This window comes from Silurus meridionalis, chromosome 27 (genome assembly GCF_014805685.1).
Source record: "Silurus meridionalis isolate SWU-2019-XX chromosome 27, ASM1480568v1, whole genome shotgun sequence".
In the NCBI taxonomy this organism is placed as follows: domain Eukaryota; kingdom Metazoa; phylum Chordata; class Actinopteri; order Siluriformes; family Siluridae; genus Silurus; species Silurus meridionalis.
In genome coordinates, this window is record NC_060910.1 from 12,788,866 (window position 1) to 12,813,543 (window position 24,678).

Below are 24,678 nucleotides of genomic sequence, written 5' to 3' on the forward strand. Positions count from 1 at the left end.
AACAACGTTCCCCCAGGACCAGGGGGCTGCATAATACAATATAAATCAACACAAATTCACACAAGATACAGAACTACACAAAACTGTGTTGACATTTACTGCAAAGAAACTGCATAAGCTAGTGTCGGTGAGTCACAACACAGTGAAATGTTAGATATAAGACAGTGAGACTGCAGATATAAGACAGTAAAACGGTAGATATAAGACAGTGAGATGGTAGATGTAGGACAGTGAGACAGTAGATTTAAAACAGTAAGACTGTAAATATAAGACAGTGAGACTGTAGATATAAGACAGTGAGACTGTAGATATGACAGTGAGACTGTAGATATAAGACAGTAAGAATGTAAATTTAAGACAGTAAAACGGTAGATATAAGACAGTGAGATGGTAGATGTAGGACAGTGAGACAGTAGATATAAAACAGTAAGACTGTAAATATAAGACAGTGAGACTGTAAATATAAGACAGTGAGACTGTAGATATAAGACAGTGAGATGGTAGATGTAGGACAGTGAGACAGTAGATATAAGACAGTAAGAATGTAGATATAAGACAGTGAGACTGTAGATATAACACAGTGAGAATGTAAATATAAGACAGTGAGACTGTAGATATAAGACAGTGAGACTGTAGATATAAGACAGTAAGAATGTAAATATAAGACAGTAAAACGGTAGATATAAGACAGTGAGATGGTAGATGTAGGAAAGTGAGACAGTAGATATAAGACAGTAAGAATGTAGATATAAGACAGTGAGACTGTAAATATAAGACAGTGAGACTGTAAATATAAGACAGTAGGACAGTAGATATAAGACAGTGAGACTGTAGATATAAGAGAGTGAGACTGTAGATATAAGACAGTGAGACGGTAGATATGAGTGAGACTGTAGATATAAGACAGTGAGACGGTAGATATGAGAGTGAGACTGTAGATATAAGAGAGTGAGACTGTAGAGTAAAACGGTAGATATAAGACAGTGGCTTTAGAATTTGTATTAATAATGCAGTTAAAATATTGAGAATATGAAAAAGGAGATTCGCCCACACTATTATTATTCACCTTTTAGGTTGTTCAAAAGAATCGACTCCCGAGTGATTCCACCTTACAATTTTGATATATTGATATAAGAATCGACTCCTTGTAGGTCATCCGAATAAAAAATAGAAATAAAAAATTAAAAAAGACCACTATCATACGGTTTTATTGTTTACAAACGATTTAGTAAATAAGCACGAAGAACATATATGGAGATTCGCCCTTGCACTGCTGTACTTTGTGTATTGGGTTGTTCAAAAGAGTCGACTCCCGGGTGTGCGCGGTGTAGATTCGTGTAGTAGATGGAGCGCTGAAAACACACACCGGGAAATGGACGTTCATTCAGTTACCACGTCGAGCTTGTGAGTGATTCTATCCACTACACTGTCACCGAAAGCGTTTCTTGGGGGAATACAGAACAAGGATTATTTCTGACAATAAGAGCAGAAATGGCGCAGGCGGTACAGATCATCAGAACACGACACACAACCAGCTGATGACGCGACTGCCGACCAGGTGATTCCTTATTTTCTCATCTACAACAGCGTTTTCAGTATTAGTATATTAGTAATCAATCAGTACTTGATTAGATTGCTAGTGTACTGGTTACATGATCAGCCTGAAGTTCCATGATCCTGTAAGATTGTCCCATCAGCACAGCTCTAACCTGCACAGTAATCATGTGTTTCTATAATTGCAGCCCAGTTCTCATTCACGTTACTGTGATGATCCTTTAAACTGGTCTAAAGAAGATGGAAATCCCTGCATCTGACCCCAGCTTTGGGCACCAGCAGCAGACATTTGAGAGCTGGAATGCTTGGGGTGCAGTCACGCCACCTTACTCTCCTACTGCATTTCCTGCATTTTCTTCTCCATCTGGTTATCACCTACACCCAAACTGTGTGCCTCAGAACGGACCGGCTGCTACGGGTCCTGCAGCAATGCCAGGCGGTACGGTGATCTCTGAGTGCTCCCAGCCTGTGACAGCGTACTGGTCCCCCCATCAGCCCCATTGCAATGGTGTGCACTGTAATTTGTTTCGGTTTGCACTTTTTGAGGATATTGTTTTTTTTTTCTTTACACATTTAATATGTTGGCCTGGTGTATAAGCATGTCCTCTTCTTCACATAGGTGTGTATAAACCTGTCTCTGAAGCCAGAAGTCCATTGCAGACATCACCACAGGGAATCGACTCGCAGCCGGTGAGAGTGTTTTTTCAGCCTATCCATGTGCAATAATTTAATAGGAAAACATAAGGCGAACACACAAGCAGAATTTGATAGTCACATATTAAGTGACTAAAGTGATATCAATTATTTGACTCTGGAAGTTTGTCCTGGACTGATGTCTCATTCAGTCTTGTTCACACAGAGTTTCTTGGAAAAGCTCCGGATCCACCGCAACCCTAATCAGAATGAAGAAGTTACTGAAAATGACTTGGTGAATGTGGATTTTGTGTCTTTTTAACAATAAAAACACAGAATCTGAAATAAAATGAGTAAAGTGGAGTGGTGCAGTGTTCAGTTTCCGTCAAAATCAAACGGCCATAAATACACAGGAAGTGGTGCAACATTCACAGAAATATTATTAGTAGTAGGTGGCATATTATTATACAGTAAATCTGTATTATGAATGTATTCATCCATCATTAGTCACTACTTTATGCTGGACAGAATTATAGTTTATTCTCAATTGGACACCTGTCTAACAAAGGGCAATATGCCCATTGGTGGTGGACAGTAACAAAGTAAATGTATTTCATTACTGTACTTAAGTAGCTTTTTCACATATCTGTACTTCACTGACGTATTTCCATTTGAAAACTTTTAACTTTTTTGACTACGTTTAGAGAAATCAGTTGTTACTTTTTAATAATGAGTGGATAAAATCTTAACTTGTCAAGCCACTAATCAGGAGAGAGTTTTGATTGCTGCTTGGTGGTTACTTAGCACAAACATACAGTTCAGTGTCAGTTTAACAAAGGCAGAACATTTTGAAAGAAATAAATGATGGAAGAAACCCCTAACTCAATCTTGCCACAGCACCCTTGGCACAATTTGCAAGATTTTCTGGAAGTGGTTCAAAAGAAGGTTTTTGGGCTCATGCTAATTTTAATAGATATCAATCGGTGTTTAAATCATTAATATCATTCTATTAATAGATTAGTGTGTTACGAGTAACAGAGTCTTTTCACATAAACTGAATCGATTAAGGAAGAGTTTTGTGACAAAAATGATAAAAGTAACAATATATTATACAAAATAGTACTTAAAAACTTAAGTACATTTGAGGGTGAGGACCGCCCACTTGATGACCAGACACTCCTTCTCTATGTGCTTTACCGGCTTTCCCGCACCGAGAATTTGCGGCTAATTTACAACTCCGTCTCCTCCACCACCTAGGATAATATAAAGGGGAGAGAGAAGTTAGGAACATGTAAAAGCGGTCCACTGCAGAGTGCAGCTTTTACTTGCAAAAAATCCTGTTGGCACGACTCCTTCAATTGGACCGGGCGCTCTCTTTTTAGTGAGATTGGTCAGCGAGCTGGTCATGTGGGTCTCGGGCAGGTTACAATCACTGCCATTTGATCAATTTGGGGACGCACCTGCCCATGACCCAAGTGGAAACCCAGACACCGTACGTCCACCCGCCCAATTGCACACTTCTTTGGGTTTGCCGTGAGCCCGGCCCGCCTCAAGGTTTTCAGGACCACTCTGGCGTACCCATTATAGGGACGGTGTAACAAACTGGATTAAACTGAATGGAGTGGAAAAAGCTGTTTTTTCCCAGGACATTGGAGTCAAGGGGATCTGCTAATATCCCTTGGTTAAATCCAGTATTGAATAAAAGCGTGCCGCGCCTAACCGTTTAAGCAGCTCGTCAATGTTAGGCGATTGCGATTGGATACACATCGAATTTAGACACCGTGTTGAATTTTCAATAGTCTAAACAGAACCAGACTGACCCGTCACTCTTGGGCACCAAGACCACCGGGCTGCTCCATTCACTGTAAGACTCCTCGACTACTCCATGTCAAGCATAGACTTGAGTTCATCCCGAACCACGTTTTTTTTTGTGTTCGGGTAGCTGGTAAGGGCGACTTAGCACCTGTGACAGGTGAAATGGGTGTGACAGGTGAAATGAGAGAGGGAGAGCTGTAAGTGGTCGCAGGGGAATCGCCAGCCCCTGGGTATGCAGCAAAGTGATCATCCGCCAGATGGACCGCCTTATTCTCCGCCGGCAGACGCTGGGATTGGACCCATTCCACCGTCCGACGTATTGCTCCAGCACTACAAGGTCTAGCCATCTTCGGCACGTGTCGCGGAGCTGTTGGGCGAACGCGAACCGCCAGCAGACCTTGCGGAGTGTCAGGGAGCGGAACCGCTGTCTTTGCTGCTCTGGGGTCCATCCCACTCGCTGGAGGATTGCACGCTTCAGGACGTCATACTCCAGCATGCGATCGGCCAGCAGTTGCTGGGCGGTGAGCTGGCCTTCCTCGGAAAGGAGCGGCAGAAGGTGGAGGGATCACTCTGAGCCCAACCACTTCCCGGTGATGGCCACGCGCTCAAACAATTCCGGGACTGCCTTGGGGTCATCCTGTGGGCCCATCTAGTTTAGTGGGACGCTGGCTGCAGGTGTTGGGGTGGTGGGTTGGAGCTTCTCGACTGCCCAGGGCTCTCCGGAACGCCACCCGGTCCTCCGCCTGGGCTCGGATCAGCTTCTGGAATCACTGTCCCTGTTCATCACGCACATGAAGGAGGGCTTGGTGTTGGGTCTGCTGGAGCTCGACTTTTCTGCCCCCGGCTTCGGCCTTCATTCACAAACCGGCGCTCGGTCCATGCCTCCGCTGCCACATATATAAATAAATAAGTCTTGTATTATTCCAATGCTGTTTAAATACTGTATACTATATAAATATACTATAACTGTAGTATTGATCTTTGCGTTGTTCTCTCAGACCATTCCTATATCCAGCCCTAAATCAGAGTCCCGCTATGGTTTGGATCCTCAGCTTCTCCCCAGTGCTGTAAGTGCCAAACAATTAATTACCTAATTTCATCATATTAGGTACATTGCACTAAATTGTAATGGATGGCAGCAGTACATTGAAATATACGACTGATTTTGTTTCATCTTTCTTACTGCAGGTGCAGGTTATAAGTGAGGACAGGGCTCAGTGGGAGGGGAAGATATTTGCATCTGAGCCCAAGTCCCCTGTCCCTCCTCTCTCTAGCACCTCTTGCACTCTGGAGGACAGAGGTACCACACAACTGTATCTGTCCACACATCAGTCCTAAATATAAGAGTAAATTAATATATATATATTTATGGATCAAATATGAGACCAGTTGACAGAACGCATTAAATAAGTATGATGTTAATTTGATTAAATATTTAGCATGTAGAGTTTATATTCTGTATGCAGACTGATTTTCCGATCTGTTTTATATATGTAGGAAATGCAACTGCTCGGTTTGTCCGCTGCACATCCTACAGCTTTCCTGTTGAGGCCCAGTCTGCACAGCAGAGCCACCTTCCTCTGGCAGCCATTCTCTGCCCCCTGGCCAGACTTGAGAATGGAGAGGTATGTGTGTACAGACTTAGGGTCTAAATAAATATCCCTAAAGTGCAAATAAAGCTCATCTCAAAACTAAAAAGTCATGCACAATAACAAAGTTGGAGTGGAAACATGATTTATTATATAGTTTATTGATCTCTCCTGATCGTCTGCTTTTTTTTTGTGTGTTTGGTTTATTTTTATACAAGGAAGAAATACTTTTTAACATCGACCCAAAACCACGTCAACATGAAGAACACAGTCGAATCAAAAATGGCATTTTCATGAAAAATGTTATGTTAATATGCATTTATATTTTATGGCAAGTCTCAAAAGTATTACTGTAAAGACCATTTACATTTCACTAAAAGTCTTGGCAAATTGGTTTTATATGCTCAGCCTGTTTACTTTATATTGAAGAAAAAATAAATCTTCTATCTTGGAAGCAAAGGAAAGGTTCTTAACGCAAAGGAAAGCTTTTCCTTCTCTATATATATACACTGAACAAAATTGTAAACGCAACACTTTTGTTTTTGCCCCTATTTTTTATGCGCTGCACTCAAAGATCTAAGACTTTTTTTATGTTTTTATATTTTTAAAAGGCCTATTTCTCTCAAATATTGTACACAAATCTGTCTAAATCTTTGTTAGTGAGCACTTCTCCTTTGCCGAGATAATCCATCCACCTCACAGGTCTGGCATATCAAGATGTTGATGAGGCAGCATGATTATTGCACAGTTGTGCCTCAGGCTGGAGACAATAAAAAACCACTCTAAAATGTGCAGTTTTATCACACAGCACAATGCCACAGTTGTGGTGAGTTTTGAGGGAATTGGCATGCTGACTGCAGGAATGCCCACCAGAGCTGTTGCCTGTGAATTGAATGTTTATTTCTCTACCATAAGCCGTCTTCAAAGGCGTTTTGGAGAATTTGGCAGTACATCCAAGCGCCCTTACAAGCGCAGACCACTTGTAACCACACCAGCCCATAGCCAGAATTTCTGCTCAAACTGTCAGAAACCATCTCAGGCAAGCTCATCTGCATTTTTGTTTTCCTCATCGAGGTCTCGCCCTGACTGCAGTTCGTCGTCGTAACCGACTTGAGTGGGCAAAATGCTCAAATTTTATGGCGTCTGCCACTTTGGAGAGGTGTTCACGGATGAATCACGGTTTTTACTGTACAGGGTAGAATGCTTGATGCAAATGGTGGTTACATCAGATATTGACCATATTTCTGGCCTTTTTACTTTTTACTCATTATTATTATTATTATTATTATTATTATTACAGTTTGTATAGTCTACCCTTATGTGAAGAATATTAAGTCCATTGCTGAGGCTGTAGTTTTTTTCTCAAAGATTTTGCTGTTTATTTTGTGTGGGTGTGTTGTTGTTTTTTTTGTGCAGAGTCCAGTGCCAGTGTGTAACGCAGGGGAGTGTGTTAAGGGCTGTAGTGTATGTGGTGCCTTCATGAGTCCTGCTATGAGCTGGCAGGACTGCGGGCAGCGCTTCTACTGTCCTTTTTGTGGCAAAGTCACAGAAGGTTTAGATTTTTTACATTAAATTTTTTTTCATAGTTTCAGCCGTGCAAGAAAGTATTGGCACCAATTTCTGCCTCGCTTACTTTCTCAGTGCCATGGCAATCCTATCAGCCTACCAACAAGGGACAACGAGTTGACCGGGAGAAGAGACCAGAACTTAGTTTGGGTTCATACGAGATCCTGGAAACAATAAAGGTGAGCAAGATTTTAAATCGGTTTTTATATTATACAGTGTCTATAAGCTTGTCAGGTTTTGCTTTTGTATTTTCATTTACTTTGTATAAGTAGAATACAGATGTATCTGAATATAAATATGGCTACAATAAAATTTTATCCATGGATAATTAAAATGATGCAAAGAAGTATTAAGGCAGTATCAAAGTTTTTTTACTTGTATCGATCTGTATTTATTTTATACTTTTTTTTATAGTTCACAGTAATGTACAGTCGTTATTAATATATAACTAAACGTCAGGTACTGATGTAGGGTGAAAAGCCTGGTGTGCAGCATTCCAAAAGTTTTTTCCCAAAGGTTTTCAGTAGGGTAGAGCAGCACACTCAAGATCTTCCCCTTCAACCCATGTAAACCATATCTTCATGAATCCCAGGAGCCCAGTTTTGATTCTCCCAGTTTAAGTGAAGGAAAAATGTAATGCTACTGCATCATAAAACATCCTATACAATTGTTTGTGTGCCTCCAACTTTGTAATAACAGTTCGAGGAAGAACCACATATGGCTGGAAAAACCAGGTGTCTCAATATGTTTATATATAAAATTATGTATAATGTTGAGTGCACAGGAAGATACTGTAAAACATATTACCATTATACTACAGTGTATTGCATGTTTACAGAATACAAATAAGATTCAGCCACCAAAAACTTGTAAATGTTGTAAATTTGGAACTTGTCATTTGTAATTTGTATTATTTATTATTCTAATATTTAATTAGAATTAATACATAATAATATAATAAATAGATTGTTGTGAAAGTAAAGAATGGCATGTATATTATGTGCATTATACATCAGGAAACAGGTGTGCTTAAGACATTTGGTATATACATCCCTATTTTGGATACCTAAAAGTAGAATGTAGGAACCTAATGACTGAAATGTTTTTTTTTGTTTTTTTTGTTTTTTTTGTTTTGTGAAAAAGAATTCATAATTTATAAGCCATATATTGCATTTTTGTGTCTAGGGAGAGCCTGCTGTCTTGCTTCTTGCAATTGATGTCACCGCTGTTGCAATCAGATCAGGACAACTGGACTTCATCTGTCAGCAGCTTTGTGCTTTTCTACTGTCGTTAAATGGGTAAAATATTCTCACATAAAAATAGAGTGTATGCACTCTGACCTCTGCTGCGATTTGTAACCCTTTTTATCCTTTTTCAGGGGGGAAGATGATGCACATTCAGATCTGCGTGTTGGTTTGATTACGTATGACAGCAAGATCCACCTCTATGATCTCAATCCGACCTTGTCCCGACCTCACATGATGGTCCTGACAGACGCAGATGAGATGGAACTTCCTGTGCAGGAGGGGCTTCTGGTACCACTTCAAGAGTGCCTTCACATTGTAGAGAGGTATTGATGAACATATTACATCAAGTTAGTGATTACAATAAATAAACGTTTTTAGAAATGTTTATGGATTAAATATTATTATTAATGTGTAGCATTCTGCAACAAATTCCACTGTTTGATGCGGAGATGCAGGACACGTCAGGCTCGCAAGACCTTCCGGTTCAAGCTGGACTCAAGATCCTACAGGTAGAAAAGTCCTGACTAATAATGAATATTTTGCATTCCCTGTATTTTGACACAGTCAGAGAGACACAGAGATGTGCAGACAGACAGAGTTACACTGTCTATACAGGAGTTAAAGGGCACATAGGTTTCATACACTCACTGGTGCTGATGGTCAGAGGCCACATCTTCTATATTAAAACAGAGGCTACACCATTCCTGGTGTAAATTGTACTGAGACTGACGGGCACATTTTAGCTGCAGCATCACTGTCTTTTTTACTTAAACAGGCTGCAGATTGTCCCGGGAAGCTGTTGGTCTTTCATTCTTCACCTCTTACAGAAAGCTCAGAGAAACAAAGCTCCCGTGGCTTCTTTTCCTCCAATAAACCAAAGGTGAAACAAACAAGAATGCAGTAACGTCAATGTGAATTTACCTGTGTAGACATGCATGTATATATTTACCTGTACTTTTTGTTTTAGTCAATCTTCCAGGCACCAGAATCCTCTGCATCACTGACTAAGGCATGCGTCAGTCAAGGATGCAGCGTCCAGCTTTTTGTGTTTTCACAGCCGGATGTGGGTGGGGCTTGGCCTGGGCATGTCCCTTTCCTCACAGGGGGGAGGCTGATCTGCTACAACAGCCTACAGGTTTGTTTTTAGTTATTTAACATTAGATTAGATTAGATTAGATTAGATAGATAGATAGATAGATAGATAGATAGATAGATAGATAGATAGATAGATAGATAGATAGATAGATAGATAGATAGATAGATGTTCGAATGTTAAGGAACGTTGGGAATAAAAAAATTTAACAGTTAACATATTAATATAAAATAGACAAAATAAATTTTTTAAAGTGACATAGTGTCTAGATGAATTCACTAAGGTACCATAAGGCCTGTGGGGGATTTTCGGAACTCGTGGGGTCTTAGAACGTAACTGGGGGACCACTGTATATACATTTACAATATGAGCTACTGTATGTACATTAGAAGAAAAACTGTACAAAGGTTAGACACAATGTATATACAGATACTGAAATTGGAAAGTATATATAAATAAAATCAACTGTTGTCAGGGATCCACCTGCCACGCCCCCTTTGGTGGCTCTCTATGCCTCCGCTCTCCCTAGAGCTCCAGGTTTAACCACGCACACCTGGGGCTCATCATCAATCATGCCTCCACTCTCTCTGGAGCTCCAGGCCTAATCACGCTCACCTGGAGCTCATCACCACTCCACCCCGCTCCTACATAAACCCCTCATTCACACCCACTCCCCGTTGGTTATTGAACGTGTTGGATGCTACGTACTGTGTGAATGGGTTGTTTGTTTGTGCTCTGTTCTATGTCTTCCGTTCCGTTCCGTTCCGTCCGGACTCCACAATCCCGTACCGGCCGCACTTCACCTCCCCGCGCATCTCGGGTCAGCTAGCGCACCTCGGACTCTCTCAACCATAGGACTGCCGTGTGCTTGTGCTTGTATGTGTGTGTGTGCGCGTGTGGGCGTCTGTGTGTGTGTGCTCGTGTGTCTCTCTCTCCCTCACACTTGTATTAAAACTCGAGCGAGCTGTACTCCGGCTTCCGCCTTCTGTTTTTGCTCGCACCCTGACAACTGTACAACACAAGTTATTAATATCATCTTAGATTCTGAATTTTTTATTCGTTTATAATAGCATATAATTAATGTAACATTGTTTCATACTGTATATAAAAAGTCATACTCTCACCACTCTCTCTTTTTCCTTTTTAATAAGACAAAAATTGCAGAAATCTTTCCAATACATCTCTCATCTGTCTATTAAAAAGCACATACACTGAAGACTCCTTCTGTAAATGTAAAATAAACGTCATTATATTAAGTGATATTCGTAAAAAAAAATTTAAATAATAGCATATTGTTTATTATCCTTTATTGAATGAGTATCTGCCATACAACTAACTCTTACTAAACAGCGCATGAATATAAAACTGTAAATTGCCTTACAGTCATTTTTCTCCTATATGTATTATAGAGAATAATTACCGTAATTTCCGGACTATTAAGCGCACCAATTATAAGCCGCACCAACTGCATTTTACAAAGATTTTTATTTTGAACATAGATACGCCGCACCTGTCTATAAGCCGCAGGTGTCTACACTGAATCTAATAAACTTTACACAGGCTTTAACGAAAGACAGAGTTTCATTGGTTCACCTGAAACCGGGAAAAACCCAGGAAAAATCCATAAATTAGCCGCTTCGTTGTTTAAGCCGCGGGGTTCAAAGCGTGGGAAAAAAGTAGCGGAAAATACGGTATGTAAAATAAACACTTTCTGGCCAGTGAGTGTCGAGCATTCAAATGATTTTGGTATAAGATTTATTATTGTGCAAAAATGTTTATTTTACTCTAAAAGAAAAGATTGTAATTGGTTGCTTTTGTGATCCCATATAAAATACAGGTGTATTTTTCGAGATATTGTTTTTAATTGTGTCCTTGTTGTGCTTGTCTTTAGTCGGAGCTGGAGAGAGAATGTTTCTGTGGAGATCTTAGGAGGAGCCTGGACACTGACATGGCATTCCGAGCCCGGCTTCGAGTTTTTGTTAGCAAAGGTGCTCAGAAAAATGTATAATGTCTGTTATAAATCACAGGAAAAAGTGAATTGTCAAAAATTAGTATTTCACCGACACAAATGTCAGCCCTTCAGATATAATGTCATGGTTTAAAGATTGGTCTAAAAATGTTGAAGTGAAAAGTTAATAAGATGGATCGAATAATGATGATGTTTTGGTGACTTTGTGTGTATATTTTTGTAGAATTACGAGTGTCTGGTTGTTATGGCTCCTTCCTCGTCGGCCCGGAGTCCCACTGCGTTGCCATGGCAGCGCTTGATTGGCAAACAGCCCTGGCATTTGAGTTCACTCACTGTAAATCACTTGATGAAACAAGAGGCGTGGCCATTCAGGTGAGAACAGGCCTGACATGACTGCTGAGAAATGGGAATGATCACTTGTGTATTTGGGATGTAATAAAGTGGCTTTAGCTGTATCATTTGAATGCTCCTTTTATCCATATGATTATATACACCGATCAGGAATAAAGTTATATCCACTTGCCTAATATTGTGTTGGTTCCCCTTTTGCTGCTGAAACACTCCTGACCTGTTGAGCTTTATCACCATTAAGTTCTTCAGCAATTTGAGCTACAGGAGCTTGTTTGTTGGACCAGCTTTCGCTCCCTACGTACATCAATGAGCCTCGGCCGCCCATGACCCTGTTGCCGGTTCACCACTGTTCCTTCCTTGGACCGCTTTTGATAGACACTGCAGACCGGGAACAGCCTGCAAGAGCTGCAGTTTTAGAGATGCGCTGACCCAGTCATCTAGACATCACAATTTGGCCCTCGTCAAACTCATTCAAATCTTTACGCTCGCCCATTTTTCCTGCTTCCAACACGTCAACTTTGAGGAGAAAATGTTGCTGCCTAATAATATCCCACCCACTAACAGGTGCCATGATGAAAAGATATTTAGTGTTAATCACTACACTGCTTATAATGGTATAATGTTATAATGTTATGCCTGATCTGTGTACAGTAGTGATTTTCAATCACTGTGTCAGGCACACAAGTGATCATCAGGTGTGCTGTGGGATATGATACAATTTATCTTAAATGAAAATAATACTCAAAATAATTTGCCATTTTTGAGCGCCTGCGGTGTAGTGACTGAGAGTAATGGAAATATTTCTCTACTTCAGAGGGTGGCAGAGACGTTAGAGCAATGATGACCTTGTTAATTCATGACAATGGAATTAATGATGTGTTTGACAGGCAGCAGTGACAGCAATGGATAAATATTTGAAAAGAAAAAGTGCAAACTCTGATCTGGGCCCTGGATTAAATCATGACCAAGATCAAGGACCTAGTATGAGTGAAATTGAAAAGCAGTCAAAAATGGTGAGCTTGAGGCAATGCAGTGATATACTTTTACCAGGGATCTGACTGCACTGACTCTGTTATGCTTGATGTGTGGTCTTGATGTGATCTCCAACAGTGCCGCAGTGCTGTTTTGCAGACTGTTTTGAAGTGCCATGTATAAAAAAAAGGTTAAAAAAACAGTGATTTGTGCTTTGAAATATGAAGTGGGTGTGGCCTAATCAGGCCCCCTTTAAGTTCATAATTGATGTCACTGCTATTATATCATTATTATTATTATTAATTATTAATTATTATTTGTACTTAGATACTGTATATTCTAACAAATCTGGTTGATTAAATAAAATATTAACATAATAGCAGCTTAAATTAAACGACTATGGCCTGAATCAAGTAGTCATTAATTTTCGTGGTCTTTCTTTTTCCTCTGAGCACATGAAGTAAACATCTCTCTCCTCAGAACACCCTTACTAAGATAATCTCCTGTCTTAACCTAATGCTCAGCTCTGGTGCTTTCTGGCAAAACGATAATAAAACAAATAATTGTTCTCCTATTTGTTTCTGTATTTTTGTATTTAGGTTCGATCCCTAATGCTGTCTGCTTGTGTGTGTGTGTTTGTAGGCTGTCCTGTCCTACTGTGGGCGTGAAGGAGAGAGGAGGACGCGGATACACACAATCACTTTGGCTTGCTCTCAGAATCTGATGGACACGTTCAGGACCAGCCAGGCCGAGACACTGCTCACATTCTACTGCAAAAAGAGTAGGTGTAGCAGCCATGACATATACACCTGCCTTGTAATGAATATTTACTGGCTGATTAATGTAATGTGAATAGAGATTCAGTTTTTATTTCTACATTTCTATTCATTAATTAACATTTCAACTTCTGTTTAATTAAAACAAGATAATAATAATAATAATACATTTCATTTATTATACCTTACATGAACCGCAAGGACACCATACATACAGTTAAAACACATAAAACCATTAACAAAATACAATTTACAATAAACAATATACAACTATTGAGAAGTATGTATACAATATCACTGATGTGCCTGCCTAAAAAGATGTTTGATTTGAAAGTAGAGAAAGAGTCGTTATTGCGAATATCATGAGAAAGTAGATTTCACAAATAAAGAGCAGTGTAACTAAAACCTCGAGAACCCATAGATACCGAACATATGAGGAAGAACGAATGAGTATGTTTTTATTGATCTAAGAGTTTGATACTTGCTTACCTCTGTGTGTGTGTGTGTGTGTGTGTGTGTGTGTGTGTGTGTGTGTGTGTGTGTGTGTGCGGTAGTGTACTGCTTGGCGTTAGAGACACCTCTCCAGCGTCTACGTGAGGAGCTACAGACTGAGATCACAGAAGCTTTTGCCTGCTACAGGAAACACTGCTGCACTACTTCTGTCTCACCTGGACAGGTCAGTCAGAAAACACGTATACACACACACACACACACACACACACACACACACACGATTTACATTTGTGTAAATTGTAGGGGTGTAACAGTTGTATTAATTTTATGTATTATATTGTATTTTTATATACAGTGAGGAAAATAAGTATTTGAACACCCTGCTATTTTGCAAGTTCTCCCACTTAGAAATCATGGAGGGGTCTGAAATTGGCATCGTAGGTGCATGTCCACTGTGATAGACATAATCTAAAAAAAAAAAATCCAGAAATCACAATATATGTTTTTAAACTATTTATTTGTATGATACAGCTGCAAATAAGTATTTGAACACCTGAGAAAGTCAATGTTAATATTTGGTACAGTAGCCTTTGTTTGCAATTACAGAGGTCAAACGTTTCCTGTAGTTTTTCACCAGGTTTGCACACACTGCAGGAGGGATTTGGCCCACTCCTCCACTCAGATCTTCTCTAGATCAGTCAGGTTTCTGACCTGTCGCTGAGAAACACGGAGTTTGAGCTCCCTCCAAAGATTCTCTATTGGGTTTAGGTCTGGAGACTGGCTAGGCCACGCCAGAACCTTGATATTCTTCTTACAGAGCCACTCCTTGGTTATCCTGGCTGTGTGCTTCGGGTCATTGTCATGTTGGAAGACCCAGCCTCGACCCATCTTCAGTGCTCTAACTGAGGGAAGGAGGTTGTTCCCCAAAATCTCGCAATACATGGCCCCGGTCATCCTCTCCTTAATACAGTGCAGTCGCCCTGTCCCATGTGCAGAAAAACACCCCCAAAGCATGATGCTACCACCCCCATGCTTCACAGTAGGGATGGTGTTCTTGGGATGGTACTCATTATTCTTCTTCCTCCAAACACGTTTAGTGGAATTATGACCCAAAAGTTCTATTTTGGTCTCATCTGACCACATGACTTTCTCCCATGACTCCTCTGGATCATCCAAATGGTCATTGGCAAACTTAAGACGTGCCTGGACATGTGCTGGTTTAAGCAGGGGAACCTTCCGTGCCATGTATTATTTCAAACCATTACGTCTTAGTGTATTACCAAGAGTAACCTTGAAAACGGTGGTCCCAGCTCTTTTCAGGTCATGTTTAGCTTCTTCCATTTTCTAATGATTGCTCCAACAGTGGACCTTTTTTCACCAAGCTGCTTGGCAATTTCCCCGTAGCCCTTTCCAGCCTTGTGGAGGTGTACAATTTTGTCTCTAGTGTCTTTGGACAGCTCTTTGTTCTTGGCCATGTTAGTAGTTGGATTCTTACTGATTGTATGGGGTGGACAGGTGTCTTTATGCAGCTAACGACCTCAAACAGGTGCATCTAATTTAGGATAATAAATGTAGTGGAGGTGGACATTTTAAAGGCAGACTAACAGGTCTTTGAGGGTCAGAATTCTAGCTGATAGACAGGTGTTCAAATACTTATTTGCAGCTAGATCATACAAATAAATAGTTTAAAAATCATATATTGTGTTTTTTTTAGATTATGTCTATCACAGTGGACATGCACCTACGATGACAATTTCAGACCCCTTCATGATTTCTAAGTGGGAGAACTTGCAAAATAGCAGGGTGTTCAAATACTTATTTTCCTCACTGTATAACATTTTTATAAAGTATTAATAAAGTATTTGTAAAGTAAAAAAAAAACAAGCAGGCATTTGATTTAAAATAGTTTTAAAAATGTAAACTTGTAATGTTCACAAATGTTAATAATAAACTGCGCTAATAAAAAAACGCCAATTTTAGGTTTCGCATTTCTTTCCCCGAAATTGAACTGAACCGTGACTTAACCCGAGTATGTACAGAACAATGAATTATGCGTAAGTTACACCCCTAGTAAACCCTAAATTCCTTATAATAATTATGACTTTGAAAACAGATGATTTACAATAATTAAATTGGTGGTACTGGTCCTACTGTTTCAGTCCACACACCTGATACATAAGAAGCTCTACGTTTATCTCGTATGTTGTCTGACTGCATCTTTCATTTCTCGTTTCTCAGCTGGTGATGCCTCAGTTTCTAAAGATTCTCCCCGTCTACATTAACAGTCTAAGAAAGAGTGAGGTTCTTCTCCCGGGACTGCGCAGTTCCATTCATCAGCGCCTGCAGCTGCGCAGCATCACCGTCTCCATGGATACGCGCGGCACCGTCGCACAGCTGTACCCACTCGTCCTGCCTCTGGTGAGGTTCTCAGAACAAAATGTTCCATTGTGGTTCACCGGTGCAGTGATTTTGTTCTTTCTCTCGAGTGGTTAATGGAATCACATGATGCTGTGTATTTATAAGATGTTGATTGTAACTGCTTTGATTCACTAATCCAGCTAATGCATCTAGTTCTTCAAGCTGCTGCAGTATTTTGGATAACTGGATAATCAATAAAATATAGTAAGAAAGTTATTCATAGGGGTGTTCCTCTTTTCACCGATTTCTTACAAAAATGGCGTACCAAGGCTTCTTTAGAATATTAGATTAAATTTGATTCAACTTTATTGTCATTGTGCAGAGTACATGATTACGTGATTGATGAATGTGCAGGATAGAAAGACAACTGAAATTGCATTAAATCTGGTTGTTTTAACCAAGATTATTCTGCAATTCTTTTTTTTTTACTACAGTTAATTAACAGGGTTGATCGCGAACCTGCAATTTTGTATATTTACAGTTTATTCCCATTAGTCCAGTCAATTCCCATTGAACGTATCCAGTCTTGAAAGTTCCTGGAATTTTGCACCCCAAGAGACATATTAATGTATAGTAAAGTCTTTATGAGCACTGTATGTTTAACTATAAGGTTCTCAACTTAAGTTGATGTCGAGATATCGTTTATTTATGAAGTTCAGTAGGCTCACATTTGGAAAGAAATTGTTCCTGAGGCTGCCGGTGCGACAGCCAAGGCTCCAATACCGTCTCCCAGATGGGAGAGGAGTAAACAATCCACGGCTGGGTGGTGTCTTTTAATAATGATAAGATATACATTTATTCATCCCACAGTGGGGAAATTTCTTAACAAGATGCAAGATGCAAGAAAGATAGACCTACGTAATTTTCTTGTACATGCCACCATTTATCGTTCTCTTGATTTTTTTATTGAATCCAAAGAACAGTTCACAGTTTGCCAACACGTCCCTGTCGGTTGTTATAGAAACAGTGCAGGCTACAATTCTGAACATATTTAGCGCAGTCAGCAGTGAGACAAACTGAACACGGTGGAGTGTAATGACTATGATTAGACGAGGAACATAGTCATTTCTTTTTAACCCGCAATCATGCCGGTTTTCATCCATGATGTTGTCGCACATTTCTCATGTCAGGAATGCGGCAGTGGAATGTGACAGCTCTGTAATTATCTCTGCCAAGGACACGAGCGTGGGAGGCCGGTCAAGCATTTTTGCATTGACCACTGAAGCATTTACAGTATTTGTGCCCATTGGTTACATGTTGTATTGATTAGTAGATTAGTGGTTTAGTAGATTAGTGGTTAAGTCATTGGACTTTGGTGCAGAAGTTTGTGAGTTTGAATCCCAGCCACACCAAACTGCCACTCCTGGGCCCTTGAACAAGGCCCTTAACCCCATAGCTGCTCAGTTGTATGTATGAGGTAAATGCAAGTCGCGCTGGATATGGGCGATGTCAAATGCAGTAAAATTTAAAGATTTTTTCGAAATGTCCAGTTTAAATCATTCCCAGCTACATGTGTGATATGTTTGTACCAATTTTAATGTTTTACCGAGCAAAGCGCAAGGACAAATTACATGTGTCTGTGCCCCGTAAAGGAACGACAAAGCTGGTGGTGTTAATTAATTGTGCTATGTTACATTATAATTCTCATTTTCATGTTTTTCAGTTCGTAAACTTATCAGTACATTTGAACAAAATTGCAATATTTGTAAACAACATATCATTTATTGACATTTATTGACACTCATAATTTGTTCATTAGCCATGTAAGGTAACTAGGAAATGTATATATATGTATGACTGCGATTGTATGTTACTACTTCTATAAAGAAGGTGTAGCTCAGTGGTTAATATGTTCGACGAGTAATTATCATAAACCACAAATGTGAATGGTCAGAATCAAGTATTGAGAAAGATCATGTATATTAAAATAGAGAGAATTCTTAAAAAACAAAAAAGCACCAGAAAATTATTTGTGTGCAATTTAACTGGTCAAACTAAAAAGGCTCAGGTATTTGATTGCTGGAACTATCGGCAAATATCCATACCAATAGTTTTTCCGGGTTGCGTCTGTTTCTGGAGTGGCTAAAAAGGTCTGATGTTATTATACAGAACGAGAATTACCCTTAGAGGCGACACCATGTGCAGTGCATAACTGTAGTTGACAGATAAAATGAAAAGTAAATTAATTAAATAATGTTAGTGAATGTTAAAATTAACAAACAATAAACAATACGTAAAGCATTTATTATTTTTAGTTCATGTTACAAATGGAATATTACTGTAAAGCATTACATAACTCCAAAAAGCGTTACATTTCACATAAATCCAAACAGTCAGGTGTAGAATTGCCACCTTTAAAAAGGCCTGAGCATTGAAATTAGATTAATTTATATTTTTTATTTGTGTAATAAAGTTCAGTACTATTTTACATAGAGTGTTATGTTTGTTTGTTTCTTATGCAGAATCCATTTAAAAAGCTAGCGGTTGATTAATCGGTTATCGGCAAGTACGATCCAACTTGGTTATCGGTATCGATAAATTCCACTATCGTTTGACCTCTAGTCAAAATTAGACACATTGTCAGTATCTCACGGAACACGGTGCACGGCCAGATTATTCTGCCAGGAAAGCGGGTGACTAGGTGATTGAGGACTGGGAGGGAGGACTCAAATGCACACAGGGAGTACATGGAAAGGAAAATGTTTAATGGGGCACAGGCAAAAACCAGGCAAAAACCAGTCCAGAGTTCAAAACTAGACGCAGAGCAGAACAGGGATTAGGAACAGAAGCAGGGTAGCAAGAATAATCCCAGGGACTATAGGTAGCCGGTGAGAATATCTGGCCCCGAGCTAAAGTCTCAGGTGTCCTTAAATACCTGGAGGCGCTGGAAAAACAGCAAGATGGCCGCCGACCCGAAAGTCCTTGTATAAGTGATGAGTGTTTTGTATAATAACATGCTGGATTTCTGTTCAAAAGGTTGTGTGTTCAAATCTCAGAACCACCAATCTGCCACTGCTGTGCCCTTGTGCAAGGCTCTTAACTCACAGATGCTTAGTTGTATTAATGAAATAAATATAAGTGGCTTTGGATAAGGGGAATTGCCAAATGCTAAAAAAAGTTAATGTAATATAATCGTAATTAGACACCTTTCAGCCAATCAGAATCGAGTATTTAGACAGAACAGGTATATAAATAGAGAGATAAATCTTAAATAAAACGAAAAAAGACTGATTTGGAACAAAGTGTACTTTATTTGACAGGTCAAAATGAAACACATCATTGAAAATGTTTATTTTCATCACGAAAAACTGCAATAAAAAAAAAAAAGCCTGAATTATCTTCTCCTCAACTTAATTTTTCAAGGCTCTGTTTTCCAGCTGGTGAATGCTGAGGGAGGCTCTGTACCCTCCATGGATATGGTGTTGCGAGACTCTGCCTCCAGCCTCCAGTCTGACCGTGTCTACCTGCTTTATTCCCCACTGACGCTGATTCTCTGGGTGGGCAGCCAGGTTTCCACTCAGGCCTTAACACAACTCTTCAACACAACCTCCTTCTTATCACTGACCTCCGGCGAGGTAAAACAAACCCACAACTAATCACTCAGAGAGTATTGTGCTAGTTTTGTTGTCAGTCTCCAGCACATTGGTGTTCATTTCTTTGTTTTGCAGATCAAACCTCCGGTGCTGGATAATCCTCTCTCTGTCAGTCTCAAGAAACTCATCAGCATCTTACAGTCCTATGCAGCTGTGACTCTTAAGGTACATTTTCTCATTGTCCTGCATATTAGCCTGAGAACGGCCCTGCCCTCAAAAAAATTCTCAAAACAAAAAAAAAACCTTGTTGGAAAAACATTTGGGGTATTTTATTACTACATATTTTTTGTTTTATATTTTTGTAGAGAATATTCAGCTACCTCACAATTCATATTGGTGAAGCCTCTGAATGTCATCTTGTAATGTTGAACAAAGCCAGAGACATATGGAAAACATTTCGTGTTATTTGGATATTTTCTTGGTTGAAAAAAATAAATCCATCTATGACCCCTTAGGCTTCAGCCTCACCCCCACGCATCCGGTATCCTGTTGTTCGCAGGTGTTAATCTTAAAAAAGAGATTAAATTAAAAGAGACAAGAGTAACCAGGACAAACTATAAATCATTCTAAAGATCTAAGCCTCAAACATCGATTATAGATCGTTTTTTAATGGAAAATGTATTTGCTGAATTTGTGTAAGCAGTACACACCAAAAAATGCAGTACTAACACTATGATTGTAATAACGAATCCAACGAGGGAGGGTGGGTTGTTTGTATAATAACTTTCGCATTAAAAAAAACAACATCTTGGTGGTAATAAAGCAGATATGGCTGGTATAGTGGAATGTAGTGATACAAAACAAATGAGACCACCGACTAAAAAACAGTCTAAGAAAGGCGGAATCTTGGGCCTGAGCATCCATTCTCTCTGCAGGTGTGGTAGTGACGTTTGTTATGCACCACCTATCATTTGAAACCTTTCATTTCCAGCCAGTAGCATTATGGAAACAACATGATTGATGGAAAATGTAGCCAGGATTTTAACGATATATAGGAGGATTTTATTCCACACGTGGGCGAGTTCATAGTTTTATTATTCTTTATAAGCTCTTAGTGGTCAAAGAGCACAGCACATACACTGTGACCCACCAGGGAGCGGATGCAGCTCTCGGTTCTGCACAAACAGCTGTTTCCAACGTGTGCTAACTGGGCTTTGTTTACAAAGAGAAAGAAAACAAAAAAAAATGGACAGTCAGAAAAGTTGTTTTATCAGAGATTTGCACAAAGCAGCAATTGGGGGCGGAGTGACAACAGCGACCTGGTGATCTGCATGGGGATGAAAAATCTGAGCCTATTTTACATCTGTGAGTTACAGTATATCTCCCTCTATAGTTTTATAAGATGTAATATGTTTGTTTTTATAAGAGAAATGCTTGAAAAGTGTGTGTGTATTGTTGGGCATACTTTTGTCCATTTGAATGGCCAGACATCAATATGAATTGCCATGACTGTAAAACAATAGCTTGTCTGACTGGCTACCTGGCCATCAATACGAATGCCAAATCAATTTTAAAACATGTATAACAATAGCCTATGAATGGACACCTGAGTCTAGAAGGCGGCTCTCAAACAGGGGGAGGGAGAAAAGGACCAGACATAGTCTCAGATAAATTGTTTGTAGGCATTTCATTTTTTATGTCTTCATAGAATGTTAAATATAAACTCATAGACATGTAGCTTTCAACCCAGTACCTTTCTGGATTGCTCCAGGACTTATTTTATGTATTTATATATGGAAAAATAAAAGTTTAATGCAGGAAGTGTATATTTAGGACACTTCATCATCTATAACTTATCTTTTTAAGCAATATCAACTTTAAATGATTGACTATAAAACCCAGTGTCTTCATTCCAAAAATATCCAAACTGTGTATGTAGCACACTTTTCTCAGGAGCTGTTTATATTCAGGTAGGTCATTTTAAGCTGTGAGTCCCAAAGCGGGGGTGAATGCTATTTAACCTCCAGGCAGATGCATTTAAGTTTTGGTCTAAAAAATGACATTTATCTTGACAAAAGCTCCTTATCCACATAAATAGACTAAACCCTTTAGTCCCAGAGTGGGATTTGAGGTTAACACGTACATAGCCAAATGCTTTTCTGTAATAGTTTACTACTGTGGTTTACGCCCCACTAGTGGCGAATAAACACATAACAGGTGGGGAGAATCTCTTTCTGTTCTTCATTAATCTTCATGTATGATTTTCTCTATTACAAAGTTGCACTCAAAGCAATCACAAACAAACAATTAGGTCATTAATGCAGGTAAATTAAAACATATTTAAGGTACCTTACAAAACTACACTTTCATTATCTGGGTGGTGGAGGATAGGAGGGGCTTGAAAATCCACCCCCCTCTAAAGGGGGAATAGCAGAACAAGTTTGAGTACCACTGGTTTAGAATGTCAGAGGTTATAGCATAGCATAAACCAGGGCAGTGGGAGAAGAGGTTTGGGGCCATTAGCAAATTGCATCTTGATGTACATTTATGTGTATTTACGCATTCTTTATGAAGGTACAGGCCATTTTTAGTGGTGTTTCCACCATTAAAAACAACAAATTCCAATTTATAGGTTTAAACGTCATATTTAAATCCTCAGTAGATTGATTTTTGTCTCAGATCAATCAGGATTCAAATATTTCTCTTTCCCGCTAATTTTTCTTCCCAATTTGGAATTGTCAATTGCTTTCCACCAGTTAACCCTTACCTATCACTCTTAACGATGTCAGATACCAACTAAGGAGGATGTCTGGAAAAAACACACTTCCTCTGAGACAGACCAAGCCAACTAACTGGAGCTTTTTGAACTGCTGCTCATGCTGCATCACAGGACAGTGGAACACACTGAGAGGAAATGTGCACAGACACACAGAATTGTGTAGTTGTAAGGGCTGGGGCTCAGGTCAGCTTTGTGAGAAACAGAAGGGAATGAGACACGGGTAAGAGCAATAACTAATACTGAGGGGAAAAAAAAAAGCATCTCATGGCCATCGCTGACTTTGGCACTATGATTTAAAATCATGATTTTCTTCTAACAAGGTGAATTTTGTTTTTCCTGTTGTACAACTCTGGAGCTGAATCCTTCGATTTATTCTTTAAAAAAAGTTATATATAGTATAGTATAAATGATGAGTGCTTTCAATCATAGAAAACAGCGATTAGAGATGTAATATATTGAAACAATGAGCTGCTCATGGGACTGTTCTAATACCTCTTCTTTGCTTTGTAATTGTTTCAGCTTAAGGTGGTGAAGGAAGGCGACAGTTGCGACGAGTGCGTGCAGCGTCTCCTAGTGGAGGACAGGAGTCCTAACGGAGGCGCGTCCTACGCCGACTTTGTGTTCCACCTCCACGTTAATTCTCTGCACCGTGTTGTGGGATAATGGCTCCGTTTCTTGACATCACGTGTCTTTTAATCAGGGACAAAGTGTCTTACATTATTTGATTTCCGGTTTTATGTTCCTCAGCGTGGGACATGATTAGCCAGGCTGAACAGGACTCGGGATGAGGCATTAAGTATGAAAGCTAAGCCTAAAGATCAGACTAATGTTACATTTAATTCTTTATACCCTTGCATTACCCGAAATGCAAATCACAACTAGCATGTGAACATTTCAAGCAATAAGAAATCCATCATTTATACACATTTTATGCTCTTTACATAACTTGACTTGTCCAGTAGTGTGTGTGTGTGTGTGTGTGTGTGTGTGTGTGTGTGTGTGTGTGTGTGTGTGTGTGTGTGTGTGTGTGTGTGTGTGTAGGGGGGTTGATCTACTCATTTAACATTTACCTTTGGGTTTGTATGCAGATAGATTTATTGCAGAAATGTTCAAATAAACTGATGTATGTGTGACAAACCTTTTGCTACTGATTTATCTTCCGCTTACCAGCATAATATACCAAGTATACTGATTACATAGTGTTTAAAATATCTAACTGGTTCCATGTAGAGAAGAAAACGCCAAATAAATCAGTCTGTACAGGAAAGAAACAGCGTGCTTTCCCTTCTAACGTAAGCAGCCATGTCTAAAAAACAAGCAGCACGATTCTGGCTCATCCTAATCAGCTTAATTGGGGTTTAATGTTGTTGACTTTCTGAAATTTCATGTTCAGTACAAAGAGGACATCCTCGCTCATCAAACCTGCACTGCAACCCAAAAATGAAAAATGAGAATATTGTGTATCAAACATTTTATTAATAGGTTCAGGCTGGTATTTAAATGATTTTGCCTACATGCATAAAAAGAAGATTGTGATTTTTTCGTTTTTGTTTTGTTTTTTGTAGGCAAGAACTTCAGGTTATCTGACATCTTCATAATTGCCCTGAATTATGTGCAATTTTGTCGACTCTAGCACCTTGATCTAAATCCACAATCTAAAATAGGCCTTGGTGTAGAGCCAGACATAGTGCAGGAGATGATGTATGTTATATTACAGTGCAGTAAAAGTATAAGAATGATCATATAAATTGGTGGATTTTACATTGAAGATGAATTGTATCTCCTGCATTGTTATATTGGGGATTTATTGACAATAATAATAATGAATTAATATTAAATATTCCATTCTGCTTATTCAATGGTTTATGCAAAGACTTCTTATTATCTTTGCCTTTATATTGTCATGCTGCGACTGTCATATCTTTATGAT

At 39.4% G+C, this 24,678-nt stretch overlaps 1 protein-coding gene across 1 annotated transcript; it reads left to right on the forward strand.

The window, feature by feature from the left end:
* Positions 1 to 1,084: 1,084 nt before the first annotated feature.
* si:dkey-13n15.2 (protein transport protein Sec24C) lies at positions 1,085 to 23,885 on the forward strand. The gene is made up of 21 exons (XM_046841605.1): positions 1,085 to 1,558; positions 1,743 to 2,062; positions 2,174 to 2,244; positions 5,001 to 5,069; positions 5,191 to 5,302; positions 5,500 to 5,627; positions 7,008 to 7,143; positions 7,233 to 7,336; positions 8,343 to 8,455; positions 8,536 to 8,727; positions 8,820 to 8,913; positions 9,180 to 9,284; positions 9,372 to 9,539; positions 11,389 to 11,485; positions 11,690 to 11,838; positions 13,432 to 13,570; positions 14,120 to 14,241; positions 16,257 to 16,436; positions 19,814 to 20,011; positions 20,105 to 20,194; positions 23,268 to 23,885. Exons 2-21 carry the CDS (start codon positions 1,795 to 1,797, stop codon positions 23,409 to 23,411), a joined length of 2,679 nt encoding a protein of 892 aa, XP_046697561.1. The 5' UTR covers positions 1,085 to 1,558; positions 1,743 to 1,794; the 3' UTR covers positions 23,412 to 23,885.
* The last annotated feature ends 793 nt before the right edge of the window (positions 23,886 to 24,678 follow it).

What these genes read in the sequence shown, in the direction of transcription:
- si:dkey-13n15.2 (XM_046841605.1), top strand. Translation starts at nt 1,795, where the DNA reads ATGGAAATCCCTGCATCTGACCCCAGCTTTGGGCACCAGCAGCAGACA. An exon ending in CCAGACTTGAGAATGGAGAG is followed by an intron (nt 5,628 to 7,007) that starts GTATGTGTGTAC and finishes TTTTTTGTGCAG; the next exon opens with AGTCCAGTGCCAGTGTGTAA. An exon ending in TCGAGTTTTTGTTAGCAAAG is followed by an intron (nt 11,486 to 11,689) that starts GTGCTCAGAAAA and finishes ATATTTTTGTAG; the next exon opens with AATTACGAGTGTCTGGTTGT.